This window comes from Emys orbicularis, chromosome 16 (assembly GCF_028017835.1).
Source record: "Emys orbicularis isolate rEmyOrb1 chromosome 16, rEmyOrb1.hap1, whole genome shotgun sequence".
In the NCBI taxonomy this organism is placed as follows: Eukaryota; Metazoa; Chordata; order Testudines; family Emydidae; genus Emys; species Emys orbicularis.
Window position 1 is genome coordinate 17571914 of NC_088698.1, and position 17484 is coordinate 17589397.

At 39.9% G+C, this 17484-nt stretch overlaps 1 protein-coding gene and 1 non-coding gene across 3 annotated transcripts; both read left to right on the forward strand.

Moving 5' to 3' along the window:
- Positions 1-171: 171 nt before the first annotated feature.
- RANBP1 (RAN binding protein 1) lies at positions 172-16066 on the forward strand. 2 transcript variants are annotated; one of them, XM_065418048.1, is made up of 7 exons: positions 172-320; positions 1094-1353; positions 5027-5163; positions 7056-7213; positions 8573-8701; positions 12111-12176; positions 13398-16066. In XM_065418048.1, exons 2-7 carry the CDS (start codon positions 1138-1140, stop codon positions 13523-13525), a joined length of 834 nt encoding a protein of 277 aa, XP_065274120.1. In that variant the 5' UTR covers positions 172-320; positions 1094-1137; the 3' UTR covers positions 13526-16066. The 2 variants fall into 2 exon arrangements, with proteins under 2 accessions (XP_065274120.1, XP_065274121.1); XM_065418049.1 differs by lacking the exon at positions 1094-1353 and having other exon boundaries at positions 174-320.
- Positions 12313-12442, forward strand: LOC135890654 (small nucleolar RNA SNORA77). The gene has a single exon (XR_010562221.1). It is a non-coding gene; the product is annotated as a small nucleolar RNA SNORA77 (small nucleolar RNA).
- Positions 16067-17484: the final 1418 nt, after the last annotated feature.

Genomic DNA, 17484 nt, shown 5'->3' on the forward strand with positions numbered 1-17484 from the left:
CCTGGAGAAGTTGCCCGGCCGGACGCCTCGGCGTGGCTGTGATTTAGTACCGTTAAAAGGCTACTATCAGGTGGAGGGGTCACCCTGTCTCCTACAGCTAACAGCGTTATAAGAGATAAAGGGATCGGGGTAAAGTAGGCGTTTCCCATCAGGCCTTGCGGCAACGGCGGCGCGGGCTGCGGGAATGAGGTAAAAGCGGGAGGGGGCGGGGAGCTGCAAGCAGGAAATTCAGCGCCAAAGCTGCGGTGGGGGGAGAGAGCGACGCGAACGAGTCTAGTCTAGGAGCAGCGCCACCTCCCAGCCCCATGGCGGAGACCAAGGTGAGGATGCCGACGCTCCCCTTAGCAATCTGGGGCGGAGGGGCTCCATGGGGAGTGCTGTTGCGGCCTGGGGCTCGGGAGCAGGAGGTGGAGTGGGGCGGCCTGGCGCTGAGGGAGCGGGCTAGGGGGGGTCTGAGACGGTGGATGGGCGGCCTGGAGAAGCAGCGGGGAACAGATGGGCGAGAAGCCCGCGGGCTAGTCGGGTGAAGGGCCTTGGGGAGTAGTGAGGCTGGCTGGGAGAGCAGTGGGGTTTAGGAGGGACCCGAGGCCGAGCGAGTAGATGAGACCGGGGGCTAAGGAGGGAGAGAGGAGGGCGGCCTTGTCTTGGCGGGAAAGGGGGGCCTGGGTGGCTTTTCACCCAGCATCCCCAGATGCACGTGGGGTCGGGTATTCACCCTGCTGGGGGCTGTCCGGACCCACGTGCGTCCCAGTCTCTTGCTGGGGCCCATCGCTTTGCGGCCGGAGCCGAGGCAGACGGTGACATCCCTTTCCGCCTCACTCTGGCTCCTAGCCCTGCGGCGGGGTCGGCTCTGCCCCAAGCGGGCGTTTGAGCCTCCGCAGGCCCCACAATCTGGTTTATGACTCAGGAGCTTTTGAAGGAGCCCCCCCTTCTCCCCCATGTTACTGGCAGGGCCGGGGCTAGTCGTCCTAGACTCCCACGTGCTTTTATATCGCGGGCGGGTGGGATTTTATCGCAACACTGTGATTCGTTTTCTTTCGCCACCTCTAACATATGCTTATTGTTACTTACGATTTTCTTGTGGCGCCTGCAGGGAATCGAACTGGGGGCGGAATAAAGGGATCAGTTATCTCTGCAATGAGGTTTGTTTATCTCAGAGCTGGAGTCTATCAGTTCTACAAGCCTGGCCTGTGTTCTCTCTGGGATGCTTTCCCCCTTCTCTTGGAAACAGTCAGGCCTTGGTGCAGTGCACTGCAGCCATTCTTCTATCGAAGTTGTATTACCGTACTATGGCTGTTCTCCATTTTGTTGTGTGCTAGAACACTGATGACATTCAACAAGTGTCACCAAAAGGTGTGTTGTAGCATCTTTGAACTAACCCTTGTTTCCTGTCGAACCATTACTTGTATTCTAGTAACAAATAAAAGCCACAACCCAGTTGGGGGCCCTGTTGTGCTGTGTATTGTACATACACTTAGTGAGAGACAGTAGCTGCCCAGAGTTTGTAATCTAAATTGCCAGTGGTGAGGAAGAATAGAATTATTATCTTCCTTTTCCAGATAGAGAACAGGCACAGATATTAAGTGATTTAACCAAGATCTCAGTCTGTGGCAGAGCTGGAATTGAATTAAGATCTCCAGAGTCCCTTGCTAATGCCTTAACCATAAGACCATGCTTTCTCCCTCCCTGTGTTACAAAGAAACTGTTTGCTAGACTTCTGGAATATTCTTGTGGCTTCTTTGGCAGTGGAAGAAACACATTTCATTTCTTGGCTTCTTAAGTGAGAAGTCTCTTAGTGATTCATATATATTAAAATAAAGTCAAGAACAAAGACAACATAGCTGCAGGGTAAAGTGTTAAATTGGAAATTCAGTTGTGCGATAGTAACTCTTATCGTTCTATAAAGCCATATCTAAAAATCTCTATAACTATAAATTTCTGATAGAGCACTCTTTAAATGGTATGTCCTGACATCTTGGGTTTTCTCCTCTCTCAATGACCTTTATAAGATCTTTTCAGTAAGATAAACTGATCATATGTGCACCAATTTGATCTTAGGTGTTATAATTAAAATGCATACAGAAATTTTAAATTCAAATTGATATAGCATCCCACTGTGTATCTAATATTTTAAATGGACTTTTTCAAGAAGGCCATGAATGGTTTTTACAGAACTTCACACCTCTCCCCCTCCCCCTCCCCCCCCCCAACAGTTACTTAGGCTATATTAGTAAATGTCCTTTCTCTCATTTATCTAATCAAATATTTTGATACACGATTGACCCAATGTTATAGAAGAGCTCCTATTGCAGCTGTCAGTCTACTTGTTCCCTATTGATACTAAGCTGCTATATTAAATTGCACATATGAAGTCATATAATTTGAAAACACTAACTGCATATCTGAACCCAACATTTACATTAAAAATCTCACTTTTCTTAAATTTCACGTGTGCCATGATAATTTCATTTTGAGGGTTTTTTAAATCTCTCTCTCTCTATATGAATATTTCCTTAATATACAGATCTTGGTCTTTTAAAAATAACCTGCTTTGCGTGCACAGTGTCTTAAAACCAATAACTTAAATGATAAAAACAGACATGGATGTGGTGATAAGTATGCTCCTGAAGTTGTCTGGGATCCTTATAATGTAGGAGACTCTGAACTCGTGAACGTCAGCATCTAAAGTTCACTGTAAATGGAGACACTTGTAATGAATACCCCTTAAAAGCCTTCATTTGTAATAACTATTCTGTCAGAACTTTAAGCCTGTATGAAGGAGTACTACTTCAGTAACTTAAAACATATTATCCAAAACCAAAAATAGGGGAACAGTTTTTCCTAGCCTTAGGCTAGTTTGCTAAGTCTAGGTTTCCAGCCAATACTTTAATCAAGATTTAAAAATAAAATCAGTGTAATATATTTAAATACTTCTAGCATTGCATGAATACCAACATTCTTTTTAACCTGAGACATTTTGATACTGTTGTAGTGTTACTAGATTGGGTTATATCTAAAAGCCAGACTTAGTGCTGTTACTTTAGAACTTTTGAAGGTTAATTGATCAGCTTAATTTTTTTAAAGGAACATTGTAGCTATGTTATCTTAATTGTTTATTAGTGTGAGGATACTAGGGAGAGGGGATCTCTTGCTTTCTCTTGGCCGAGCTAATTGCACAAACCAGGGAGCTCTTTGTGTTCATCTGTTCCACCCCACAAGCTCCCTGTGTACCATGCTCCCATCCCCCTCTATTTCAAGGACTTTTACAACTCCTCCATCTACTCCCTTATACCTAGGACTCTGTGTGCCCATGTTTCTCCAAAAATGCATCCTTTCTCCTTTTTCATGGCATATATAAAAGGAAGTCTTGATTTTTGTTTTCGAAGAGCTAGCACAGTGCTTTATGACACACAGACCAAAACCTTTTTATTTTCAAAAAACTTTTAGAAATTTTCTGCCCTCACTATTTCCACTGTGACTAGAGTCCTTCTGTATGAGTAGTTTCTTTACTGCTTTGGGGTAGGTTAGGGGTGGGCAAACTTTTTGGCCTGAGGGCCACATCTGGGTATGGAAATTGTATGGCAGGTCATGAATACTCACAAAATTGGGGTTGGGGTGAAGGAGGGGGTGAGGGCTCTTGGGTGGGGCCAGAAATGAGGCTGGGGATGAGGGGTTTGGGGTGCAGGAGGGGGCTCTGGGTTGGGATTGAGAGGTTTGGAGGGTTGGAGAGCGATCAGGGCTGGGACAGGAGGTTGGGGCATGGGGAGGGAGTGAGGGGTGCAGATGGGGCTGGGGATGAGGGGGTTGGGGTGCAGGAGGATGCTCTGGGCTGGGATCGAGGGGTTTGGGTGCAGGCTCTGGGTGGTGCTTGCCTCAAGCAGCTCCCGGAAGCAGCGGCATGTCACGCCTCTGGATCCTACGCAGCGGCACAGCCAGGCAGCTCTACGCGCTGCCCCGTCCGCAGTCCCCGCAGCTTCCATTGTCCGGGAACGGTGGCCAATGGGATCTGCTGGGGCAGCGCGCAGAGCCCCCTGGCTGCCCCTAAACATAGGAGCCGGAGGGGGGACATGCTGCTGCTTCCGGGAGCCGCACGAAGTGGCTGCCGACCCCGCTCCCCAGCTGGAGCGGGGCAAGCCCCAGACCCTGCTCCCCAGGGCCAGATTAAATTGGCTGGCGGGCTGAATGTGGCCCGCCCACCCCTGGGGTATGGGATACGTTTCACCATTGAAATGGATGGGGAATACTGTAAGGTTAAACCTGGGTTTACAACTTCCTTCAAAGAAGAAATTGGAAAATGAGTTGATTTATTTTATAACGGTAAGAGATTAGTCTTAATATACGTTGAAAATATGGCAGCTTCTGATTTTACTAATACTTAACTTTAAGGCTGTTAATTATAAGTGCTGTTATGGTTTGTATGCATGATCGAAGTTGCTGAACTCAGTAAGCAAAAAAGCATGTCTTAAGGCTTGTCTACGCGGTGCATTCATGTGCCCCCCCGGGATGTAAATTTTAGTGCTTTCCAGCATGTGATGCTCTAGCAGGTCTTTTGGACCCTGCTGAAATGCACTAAAAGTTCCCTAGTGCATGTCGTCGTCCCGTTTCAAACGGGACTACATCAGTTTGTATTAGAGAATTTTTAGTGTCCACCAGCAAGATCCACACAGTCAGTGCACCATACTCTGGTGTGCACTAGAATTTACACCACAGCTGGTGTGCACCTGTGCAATATGTAGACAAGCTCTTAGACTCCTGAGTGAGTGTTCCTATGTTTCACTAATGTGAAAGAAATTTCTTCTCTTTCCAAGAGAGAAGGTTTATACTGCATATTTTAAAAGGCTGAATAAAGTTTAGATGTATGGAGTTCAGATTCTGATGTTGTACTACTTACACTTTGTTAGTGTATATGTAGTTGGAACATTCAGAGTAGTTCCTAAATACCTTTGGTAACATGTTAAATACAGGCGTAGCCACTGCAGAACTGTTCTTAAAATTGCATTATTGCAATTTGGCATTCTTTTCGCAGGAAACGCATGAGGAACATGACACCTCAACTGAAAACGCAGATGATTCTAACCATGATCCTCAATTTGAGCCCATAGTTTCCCTTCCTGAACAAGAGATCAAGACCCTTGAGGAGGATGAGGAAGAACTCTTTAAGATGTAAGTAGTATGGCACTGGGTATGTATCTAAACACTAGTTACTTTTAAACTTGGAAAAACACTAATAAAAGGTAGGAAGATTGCTTGTTGCAAAATACCACACGGGCATTTTGGCCTAAGACAATGTAGTACTAGTAGAAAGAAAATAGCACATGATATAACTAATGTCTGTGCCCCTGGAGTGTTGGGGCTGATAGTGTAACATGATGAAATCCTGACTCTCTAGTGATATCAAATTGATATTATAAAAGTTTGGATTAAAAAAAAATGTAAACCTGTTAACTCGAATTGTGCAAAAATGTTGGGTCTAGAGATATGTAACTGTGTCACAAAGTAGGTTTTTCTTTTTTTAAAGTTAACATGTCCTACTCGGTGCTTAAATATTTGGGTCATCATGACACTCCTCTCTCTCTCTCCCCCCTTCTATTGTAGAAGCTGTCTTCTTACTTACTGAATCAGTATTTTATAGACTGGAGGTGTAAATGCCCCACCCTCTCTAACTCTTCAATGGTTCCCTTCTGCCATCCTCTGGAGCGGTCATGGAAACACCTCTTGCTCTTTCTATTGTGTTAGCAGACATCAAATTGTAATAGTTATATGATTAGAAAACTGGGCAAACTGGCTTAATCTGAAATGTTTAAATTTTGTAGAATGCCTTGAACTTTTCCTAAGCTGGAGACCTCTTTAGAGAAAGAATTGTATGTAGCACAGGAGTTAAGATGCATTCCTCTTGCTCTGTGATGCTCCTGCTTCAAATAGGCATGAAGTGCATTTGGGAAAAGTCAGATGGCCAAAAGTAGTCCTTTTCAAGCTCTGTTCCAGAGTGTGCTCCTGTAAGAGGCTCTGATAACACATGGTTCTATGAGAACATCTCCAAAAATTGACCTGCATGAGTAGCGTGATCACTAAGCTTTTCTGTGTGATGCGCAGTCCCAGATGAAAGAAGCCATTCTCTTATAAAGGCAACCCTTAAAGAAACACTGGAATAGGTTCTGCTGTCTAAGGATCAGAGGGTCCTTTTAATAGAGTTTAGGAAAGTTCTTCTTAAGGTGCCAGCAGTTCAATAGGTTGTACAGCAAAAGGAAGTGTTTTGACAAAAATTTGCTGAGACCTGGCTGGATGCCAGTGCTCTGGGCTTTCCTGAATCCTAGGGTTCCAAAAAAAGATAAGCCACCTTGAATCCAGGTATTTGATCCGCAAGGAAGCAAAAAGAATCTTGGGGGGGAAGAGACATGTTTCTGCACATGTGCAGTGGTGCAGAATTCCCTCACGAGTAGATAGTTGGAGAAAATAACATATCTGGAAAAGAGGCTGGGCAACTACTTTTTAAATGTTCGTCTCGCCTTTAACAAGTTTGTTAATTAACAAAACTGAAAGTAGGCCATGAAAGTAGGCCAACAGAGCTGGCTTCATTTGTGTTTTTGTTGAATCATTGGTTGTAATTTCAGTGCACTAATGGCATTCCAAATATACACAACAGTGTAACAGCTCTTCTGTAACTTAAATTTGTGTGCCCTATGATTTAAAAAAAGCATGAAATTCAATTTTTGATGGAATTAATTCAGTGCTAATATGGAGCTGTTTTGAAATTACACAGACATTCTTTCAGCAAAATTTTGGTGGGGCAGTGAAGTTGTTTTTTAATGACTCCATTCATACAGTATTCTGTCCTGACCTAGTTCATTGACTACTGATAGCATGGTGCTCAATTTGCCTACAAAATCTGTCATCTTGTACTCTAACTTGTTGGTGAGGACTCTGGATTTATTTCCTCTCTCCTAAAAGCTCTGTGGAATCTTAACTTTCACCTAAGACACGTGGGCTGAGGGACCTTTTATTCAGCGTGGTTTGTTCTTGCATACAAACTCTAATCTCTTGCTCTCTTTCTCAAGGCGAGCAAAGCTGTTTCGATTTGCATCAGAAAATGATCTTCCAGAGTGGAAAGAACGAGGAACCGGGGATGTGAAACTCCTGAAGCACAGGGAGAAGGGAACAATTCGCCTTCTCATGAGGAGAGATAAAACCCTAAAAATCTGTGCAAATCATTATAGTATGTTTGTTCCATTATTTCCCGTAACTTCCCTTTGGCTGTCATCTGTTTTTATGTGCAATATAGTTATCAAGTCTTATAGGATTCATGCATGTTTTGTTTACCCTAAAAATGGCTTGGAAGAATGGGCCAATGGTCTAACAGCAGCAAATAGACAGGTGCTGTGTATGCATCCCGTTTGATGCCTGTTTAACTTATTAATTGTCCAGTGTTCCATAATATTGCAGGTGAATATATTTACAACCTAGTAAATTAAACAGGCATCAAAATACTTTGTTGCATATTTTAGTTTTGTAATGAAGTCTCTTCAGATGTTCATCCATTTTCAAGGAGATCTAGCAATGTGGAGTATGGAACTTCTGCAAAGTCTTAAACTTATTTAAAGCAGAAAATAACTTTTCCACTGAAATCATGTAAGATGGCTGAAAAGATTGTCTTGACACGAGTTGAGGAAAAATTGTTTGAATAGAAATCAGACATGGAAAGTTTTGTTGAAGGGAGATGTTTGAAGCAACTGAAAAGTGTAATTGGAAATAGCATTTTGTGTGTCTATGGTCCCTGTACTTATTACATACACTAAATAAAAGGCCTGGGCATGAACAAAAACTAGAACTATGGGTTCATCAAGCTTGTGACTTCTGCTGAAACTACAGTTTCTCTAGTTTCGTGCACTTGCACCAGAAAAGGGTAGGCAAGCGTAACAAGGCAGTTAAAAATATACTATTCTATGCTGAATATTTGTAGAGTTTGTTGTCGCAGGATATTGAAACAGAATTTTAAGATGGCATCAAGGGAGGAGGGAGAAAATCACTTAAATGAATAATCTCAGAGGGAAGCTAAGTGCGATCTATAATACATAAGATTACCAGCAGTAGAAAGGGAGAAACTTTACTATTTTATTTGGATGCTCTTGTACCTTCCTTTGAAGCATCTGCATTGGCCACTATCTAAGAAAATACTTTAGACTATTGGTCTTTCAATAGGGGAACTTTGCATTCTAAAATGGTATTAAATTGGAACGATAATTTTTATTTGGGGGGGGGGGGGGGAGTAGTTTGAATAGAAGTGTGTGGTTAGCATTCTGTTTGGCAGTATTGACCTCCCATTGCAGATTGTTCTAGGACATGGGAGAGAACAATACGGGCACCATCCTTCTTTTTTTTTTTTTTTTTTTTTTCCCCTCCTCCCACCCCTCCAGCTAGAAATAATTTTGCATTACAATCACCTGTGAGGTATAAAATATTTTATTTACTTCATCTTACTAAGAGCTAACTTTCTTAAGGTACTTGTGGGGCTTATGTGGAAATGTATTTCAAAATGTTATATGCAGCTGGACTAATCAGTTCTTTTTCTTTGTAGTTACACCTTTAATGGAGCTGAAGCCTAATGCTGGAAGTGACAGGGCATGGGTCTGGAACACACATGCTGACTTTGCAGATGAAAGCCCTAAACCTGAACTTTTGGCAATCCGGTTCCTAAATGCAGAAAGTAAGTTATGGCACAAGATCAGTTTCTTCTGATATTTATACTATGTGCCTTAGGAAGTAACCTTAGGCCATTTAATACTGCACAGCATTCTACAGTAAATGTATGAAAGAAGTTACCGCTACCTTTTGTAGCTTCCATGATAGAAAAGAATAAATATTTCCTGTATTTTTAAAGAATCTATCCCACTGGCTGTAAGCACTCAAAATGGGGTGAGCGAGGAGGAAAAAACACATTTGCGCATAGAAAGCCACCCTAATATTTGTCTGTAAGGACAGTCCCTTCTATCTAAATAGTACTGCAGCAGAATTAATTCAGAGTGCAACTAGTTAATTAGTAATGCTCAGAATATGTAGATAAATAGAGTAGTTATGCTCCATCTTCCATCCAACACCATCTTTATAACTTTTTTTTTTTTTGGTCTTGATAAGTGTGCTGACACTCTGTTTTCAAGAGAGCTTGTTAGTGTTTCCAAATTTCAATTCAATAAAACTCCAGGACTTCAACCAGTGTATTGATCTTACTTTCATTAATTACCTCAACTTCATGTTTTAATGAAGATTAAATTTGTGGCATTACAAATACTGTATGGAAATCATCACCTTGTATTAAATCTTCCATTCAGGCACATCACATCTCCCTTAGAATCCCATACTTTACTGACTGCTACACTGAACAAGTACTAGGTGTTAATATCCACTTGTCTCTTCCTTCTAGCATATCAAATGAAATATCCTCTAAGTGGAATATAGTAGTCCTAACAACCACAGATAACTTGGACAATAGGTTATAGTAAATCTTTCTAGACTAAAGTTTATTTTTTTTAAAGTTATATATTGTTTTGATATAATGCTCCCAAAGTTAGCATAGTTTGATCATTCATAGAAATGGTGCAAGATTCTGTTTCTGTTCTTTTATGTTAATTAAAGGCTTTGAGCACTGTGGAGGAATCACACTCCTTTTGGAGGGAGTGTCTCATATCTGTGGTCAGAACAGGCAAATTCTCACATCTGTTTGTTCAAAACATCAAACTAATTTGACTGTGTAGTATCTCCTCTAGGTAACTTAGGATAATCGATGCCATGATTTGGGAATTGGAGGTGAAATTATTTGTATCTTGGTAGCACCTGAGTACCCCAGCCAGGAGTGGTTAGGGACTATCCAGACATAGAATGGAAGCCACTCTCTGCCACAAATACCTTACAAACAACAAGATAAGTGACCGATTGTAGTGGTTGGGCTGGAATTCCCTACTTGGCATGCCAGACTATGCATTCATTCCTAAATAGAACATGCAAAGACTAACTGTATGAGAAATAGAATGAGACTTGGAAAACAAAATGGCTGCCACACTTCTTCCCTTCTCACCACACCCCCCCCAAATGGCTACTGGGTGAGTGACCTGCTCTCTGGGGCTGCTGAAACCTCTTCTGCCTGTGACTCGGGCATCCAAGGAGAATACTATGGTGGCTGCACAACCAGCTTGATTTTTCTCTTCCAGTTCCTGTCTAGTCTAGTGGGTAGTTCTTGTAAGGGGAGAAGCACTTCTAGATCCAGCTGTTCTCACTAGCCCTTAAGCAGTTAATGCAGCAAACAGTGTGTGACTGTCAAAGACCATCATAACTGCTGGCTTCTTATTGTGCATCCCAGATAGCTTTCAGGTTGCATGCTACTAGTCCTGTGCCAGTGGGTTAGCCAAATTAAAATGTCTAGCTTGACACATAGGAGGAAGGTAAGATGGTAGTAAACAAAAATGCTACCAACATGTTCCATTGCACAGTTGGGATCTTGTGGCAGATCCATATTAACACATGTTGGCAAACAATGTTTTCTTCTGTTTCACCTTTCTAATACAGCATCCTTTCTTCTTCAGGCAAACTTTTATTGAAACCAAGCCTTCTATTTAAACCCCTGAATCCCCTACAAAAAAAAGTCTACTTGGAGGAATAACGTTAAAATCCCACTCCTAAACTTATCTCTGAGTTTGAGCGGTGAGGGAGGGCTTTCATTGCCTCCTTTATACACTGCCTTGCAGTAGCAGATAAGAGAGTCTAGAAAGCAGACTATTAGTGGAATTCCTTCTTGGGTTCATAGATAAAGAATTAAAGTTCAGTTTCTGGTCCTGTCAAGGGGTGTCACTTTGCATGATGAACTCCCTTTCAAAGAAGGTCTTCTGAAAATCCATGAGGAGGGTGCACACTCCTAAGAGATTCTAAAAAAACTTCTGGCTTCATATTCAGTCTTTAAAAATGTGCATTTTCCTGTGGAGCAATAGTGACCTCAAGTGGCCAGTCATGCTATCCTCAATGTGGGCTTATCAAATTATCCTTTCTGGTTCTATTTTGAGAGTGACTTGACTGGTTATCTGCTTCTCAAATTATTTCAGCTAGAAAGGGTTGGAGGGATGCTTATTGTAATTGAACTGATAGCAGCTATTATCAGAAAGTTTCTATCTTTGAAATGGAACTGTTCAGAACCAATCGCTTAGACTGAAATGTATTGATGTTGTCTTCAAAAGAATTCTGGTTAGCTGTAACTTGAGCCATGTTACCTGCATCTTTTTACTGATGGCATTGTATGTTGTGTGTGTGGTGGTGTTTAATAAAAGTGTACAGTTTGTGCTCATGAAACGGACTGGATTTTCAACTCTGGAGACTGAAATTCTCCCTTCAGGTGCAGTATAGGCAGTGATGGTGCAAACTTGCCATTCCTCCTTAGCTGTATCCTGGCGGAACTATCTCTAGGTGTGAGAAAATAAATGTCTATGGTCCTCTCAGTCCCTGCCCTCTGACTGTGAATAAGAATGTGTGGTAGGCTTCTGAAGTGAATGCCTAGTAGCTAGCTGCTAAGGTATGGCTAGAAGTTCAGCTAGCTTAAAATAGCACTTAGCAGCAGAACCTTAAGATGAGAAATTGGCAAAAAAAACCCACTCAAAGGTGCAACATCCACTGCTTTCTTTGGAGAGTGTTTAATGAGAAATAATTGAAGCCTGTATACTTAAGATCACTTGAACTAAGATGAAATCCACTAAGTGCATATTTCTTGACAAAAAAGGCAGTCAAACTAAAATGTAGAAATGAGTTTTTCGGGATAAATGTCTGTTTCAGAACAAATAGATCTAAAGAATAGAGGCATTGTAAATAATTTAAGGCAGTGGTTCTCAAACTGGGGGTCGGGACCCCTCAGGGGGTTGCGAGGTTATTACATGGGGAGTCGCGAGCTGCCAGCCTCCACCCCCAAACTCCACTTCGCCTCCAGCATTTATAATGGTGTTAAATATATTTTTAAAAGTGTTTTTAATTTATAAGGTGCTTGCACTCAGAGGCTTGCTATGTGAAAGGGGTCACCCTTACAAAAGTTTGAGAACCACTGATTTAAGGTAAAGAAGAAACATTTTATTTCCTTCAAACAGATGCACAGAAATTCAAGGCAAAATTTGAAGAATGCAGAAATGAGGTAGACAAGCAAGCAAAGAAGGGTAAGATGTTAATCTCCTCTTGGAATTTAAATGATTACTTCATCTTTTTGTCCTCTCCTTTCCCAAGTTTTTAATGCCTATCGTGGGGGAGAGGGAATATCCTTAGATTGCTCACTGTAATATTTGGTGCCTCTTGGCAGACTCACTCTGTGCCTGACTGCAATCTTCAGTCCAGGGGCTTTTTCAGTCTGCTAGAGTAATGGTCCGGGGTGTTGAACTCTCTTCTTTCCTTGTAGAAGACTTGCAGTTGCTCCTGGGACATAATTTTTAGGGTAGTTATTATAGAAAGGCTTTTCATTATTTATACAGAAAACATATACTACAGTTGAGTAACAGTTTTACCATACTGATTTTTTTTTTTTTTTTTTTTTTTTAATCTTCCTGTGTTGACCAGTAAATACCCCAGTTGCAGGATTATATTTTAAACTAATTTTTGAAACTTGGTTCATTTTGTTTAAATTGTAAAGTTACTTTACCAGTTTAATTTGGTTCTGTATGACACACACACACACCACATATAATTGAGAGAAGCTCTGTGAACAAATATCTTCAATTTCATATAGAGATTAAAAATTTAGAATGGAATTCTGAGTTTTGATCTACTAAAGGTGTAAAGTATAGACTCCTACTGGTCGGCAATTCAAATGCTTCAGGAAATCTGAGTGGGTTAGGCAATGCAGGAAACTGAATTCCCTTGTAAACTGTAGCCTTAGTTCTCTCTCACTCAAGCAAAGATGTTGGAGTGGCGGGAGAGAGGAGGATAGAGACCTGAATTGCAAATAACTCGATACTAGGATAAGGATATTATCTAAGGAGCTGGAAGTTGTATGGAACCCAGCACATCTAATTCCACAAAATATGCCTTGTCAGTAGTTACCCTGTAGCAATCAAAAAAATGTCCAAGAGGGTACCATCCCGTTCTTAGTCGGTAAGCTATGGCCTAGTGTGATGACCTTTTTTTTTTTTTTTTTTAACCGGAGCGGGAGGGGGAAGGAGTGAGTCTACATTCATTTGGCATGGGATGGATCAACAAGGGACAAGAAACAGTATGAATCATCTTAGTGTATGGCAAAAAGTTCAAGGAGTTAAAAAAATACTTTATCCTTATCCTCTCTCAAGCCAATTACACTCTTTCTTTAGTAAAACAAGTTAACACAGCCTTCCCACTGTTAATTAAATCTACCATACTGTGTGTAACTTTTTCTTCAAACAATCTCTTAGCAGGCACAGAGAAAAATGATAGTGCTGACAAAGTTGCTGAGAAATTAGAAGAGCTTTCTGTAAAGGAAGAGAGCAAAAAATGTGAGAAGAAAGAAGAGACCAAGGAAAAAACTGAAGAAAAGCAATAAATCATCTTGGGCCTTGTGTTTTTTCCTTAATTTTTTTTAATTTTTACAAGGGACTTTATAAAGAACTGAATTCCAACATTCAGGTTGTTTTTTCTAAGCTTTTGCCCTTTTGAAGATGTCTTCAGAAAATCCATTCCCCAGTCATGAAAATGTACTGTGCTAACTTTCTTTTCCATAGTGGAAACACTTATTTATAGTCATCCAAAAGAGTGAATAAAACAAATTTGAAAACAGCATCAAAGGACAGAACTGAGTTTTCTATACGCTTCAAACACTTGTGACTATAATTCTTGCACTTGGTGTTTACATATTTGAGGGTGCATATCTTCATATAAGTGATGTAATCAGATTAGATTAAGTGCATTTTAATCCTTCCTGTTGGTAAAATTATGCAGACATTTCTTGTATGTTATGTTAAATTAGTAGACTTAAGCAGGCCTCTTACACCAGTTTTGGGTGTTTGCGTTTGCTAATTGAGGATTGTTCCTGCTTGATTGATGAGGTACATACAGTTTTCTTTAGCAGACCAGTATACCTATTGCTTCCTACAAGGCTGTAGTGCCACATAATTCTGGATGGTAGAATTTATAATACTCCTGGCACAACTCCACTGGTATGATGACCTCTTATGGCAGACAGTAGTGGAAAAAGACATCCTTTGACCTATCACTGGATGTAATTTAATACAGTCTCATATAGGTTCTTTCATTACAAAAAGATAAGTAGGAAGCTGCTTTTTTTTTTTTTTTTTTTTAAGTCTTAATGACTTTCAAAAGCTCTTTTAACCATGCTAAAGGATCAAGAGTGCTGTTTGCGTTAGAAAAAAATTATAAAACCTACTTATATTGTAGATAGGACCACGGATCACTCATGATGTGCCATTCACTGACTCTTAAGGACCATCTGTTTACCAGAGATAGTAAGGTTTTTGTCTTTTTGTTTTGTTTTTATATTTACTTAATGTTAGGGATGAATCTAACCTTGTTAGACAACATGCCATGGAGCTCCTCAAACCAGAGCTTCCCATGTTTTTTGCTGTGTGCCCCACCACCACCATGTGAGTGGCATAAGAGGGTCCCCTAATCCTGCCCATCCAGGGCAGAAAGTGACTCATTGAGACAAGCAGATGGCAGGACCCAGCTGGGCCTCCCTGGAGAAGTGCGTAGCCTCCCTTTCATTCCTGCAGGGTTTAAAATAGACAGGGCTATGGCTTTCTGGTAGAGTGGAGGGCCACAAACGAGAATGCTCAGGAAGACTGCAGTAGTCAGTGAAGCGTGGGAAAGCAGCAGGCTATGGGGTGGGGTTGCATGTGCTCTCTTGCCCCAAACCTCCCTGTATGTTCTCCCTAGCCTGGACACCTGGAGCCCCTCGCCCCAACTCTCACACCCCAGATAACCTCCCACAGTTTGAAATTCAATAGTGTAAGCAATACACTCCAACAATCACTTTCTAAATTTGGCACTGATGTGTTCAGAACTTGCAATCACTTTACCAGAATTTGTGGAGTTCTAAAATGCAAGTATTTTAGAAAAGTATGAGGAGGTACTAATACTAATACAAAAATATTAAACCTATAATTTGAATATGCAAGATGGAATATAATGTTAATATGCTCCTAAAGTGGGAATAAGTATTATGGTTCAAGCTGGTCCTTTAACAGTGGTTATTAGCAATGGATCTACTTCGTTTCTAACTACTGCTAGAGTTTTGGAAGACTTAAACCAGGATAGAAAACACAACGAAAAGCCTTTACATTCAGTAAATGTCTTGTTAGTTTTTTGGTGGACAATTTTGTTGTACAAAGATTAACACAACTATCAGTAAAACAATTATTTAAAAATAAACTCAATCTAGTCTTTCTAAACTGTAAAGGTGTAAAAAGCAAAGGTGTAATGACCAATAATACCTAAAAGAGGGAACTGAATGTTGATAGAGGGTCTAAAAGCCTGCTGACTTCCTCCATTTATGAAATTTAAATTCTCTAAGACAAGACAAACTACATGGGAAAATGAGCATTAAATATGCTTTAAATTTGTGTAAATACCTTTTTGATGTTATAGTAAATTGATCAAATCTGGAACTATAAAGAAGGTACTCCATTTTATATTAAAGGCAAAAAATAAACTTTTGGAAGAGAAATGAACTTTGCTCATGCCCCTATTACTAGCACAGCAGATTTTCACAAGTACTGTCTGGTGTGGGATTTGCCCCTTCCAAACACCAGATACATAAATCAAATGTTTTAGAACTATAAAGCTCCTAGGGAATAAAACAAATACTTCAGCTGTCTCCTCCATAAGGGATCTCAGCAGCATGATGTGTTTGATATGTGTTTTTGATTTAAGATAGTATTGTATGTTTCCAAATACTTAATTTTACTGCCATCTGAATGTAAAAAAGCCAAAATGTTATGTATTCATGAAAGCCACTGTAGATTTAAATGGAAGCTGACAAGCAATGTTTTTAAATTTGTTAAAGGGGAGGTGAAGTTTACAAATCTAATTTCAAAATAAACTATGCGTTAAATTTTTTCATTTAAAAGATTTGCTTTTTTATTTTAAAAAAACAACAAAACCTTGTGTTGGAAATGCAAACACAATAGATTATGCTGCTGCATAAGAAGCAGAAAACGGGCCATTCTAGTTTTGCTGTTGAGCCTGACTGAAAAAAATTAATACTCATGTACACTTCATTTTTTTTTTAATCTGTTCATCCCAGGTATTGTTACAATTAAAATAAATTGTCATTACTTCACTGTATGATTTTCAGTCACTCATGCATGTGTGCTTAGTTTTATTGGCTTGATATTTTTACCCTAGAGTACAGATGAATTGATTCAGGCTTTACTTCATGGGCCATATTCATCCTTAGTGAAAGTCCATTGGTATGAATTTTTCCCTAGGCCTTTGTGTAGTGCTCATATCTTGTTAGTATTCACATTGCTTCTTCTGTTTTCCAAGTAAAACACCAAAACAATTTCTGTGGAAAAGCATTTCAAAGAAAAGTGGTTGGTTTTTTTTTTTTTTTTTTTTTTTTTTTAATTAATTAAACTGAAACATTACTACTTTGTGTTTTAAAGTATCTCAATCTATTGGGTTGCTGTTCTACAAATAGAAAAGCAAAAAGTGGTTTTAAAAAAGGGATCTTAACATAATAAAAATTAGACTTGAAAAGGAATCTTTAAGTTTTGTATAGAAAACTTTGTATAGTCATTTTCATAAACTCAAGATGTTGGCTACCATGTTCTCAGGATGTTTTTCAGTTTGATTTATTTCCCCTGCCCTTTTATGACCGTATTGCTCACTGTTGATAGTTTCCATTTAGGGACATGTTCTGATGTATTCACCAGGTGTGTGTTGGACTTTAATGGTGTATATGTAAAATTTATGTGAATCATTCTACTTTTGCAGAATCTTCAGTGCTTAGTGAAGAAGAGATACTCAGAATGACAGAAACAAACTTATTTTCCACTTACCAATCAGAAAGTATCCTCCAGGCTCAATAAGGGAAACATTTTTCTCTTGATGAAAGGGAAGATTCTTATTTATTTATTTTTTAATAGAATTACTTGCGAAGTCTTTACAACTGCAGATCTCAAATCTTACGATTAATGTTCTAGATTTGTTTATATTACCCACTTAATGAGCTTCTAAAGGAACAGTATTGATAAAGGCTTGTATAAATGTTTTCACTATATGTGTTTAGGAATTTGCATCAGAGGACTTAAACTACATATGGTATTATAGTAATATGGTGTATGAAATTAGAGATAGCTCAGACATCCTTTCTTGTGAAATTCTTAGTTATATGTTGGACAAATATACTGCAATAGTAACTCATTCCTATATTTGTAGAGGTATCTAGTTGAATTACCAAATCAAATGGTCAGTTATGAAATTGCAGGTATGGAAATGGGAGTAACACAAATTTGCTAAGGAAGTACTTTTGAAAGTTCAATT

Coding starts and splice junctions, on each gene's coding strand:
- RANBP1 (XM_065418048.1), top strand. CDS start 1,138: ATGAGGTTTGTTTATCTCAGAGCTGGAGTCTATCAGTTCTACAAGCCT. Junction 5,164..7,055: donor GAGGAAGAACTCTTTAAGAT/GTAAGTAGTATG, acceptor CTCTTTCTCAAG/GCGAGCAAAGCTGTTTCGAT. Junction 12,177..13,397: donor AGACAAGCAAGCAAAGAAGG/GTAAGATGTTAA, acceptor ACAATCTCTTAG/CAGGCACAGAGAAAAATGAT.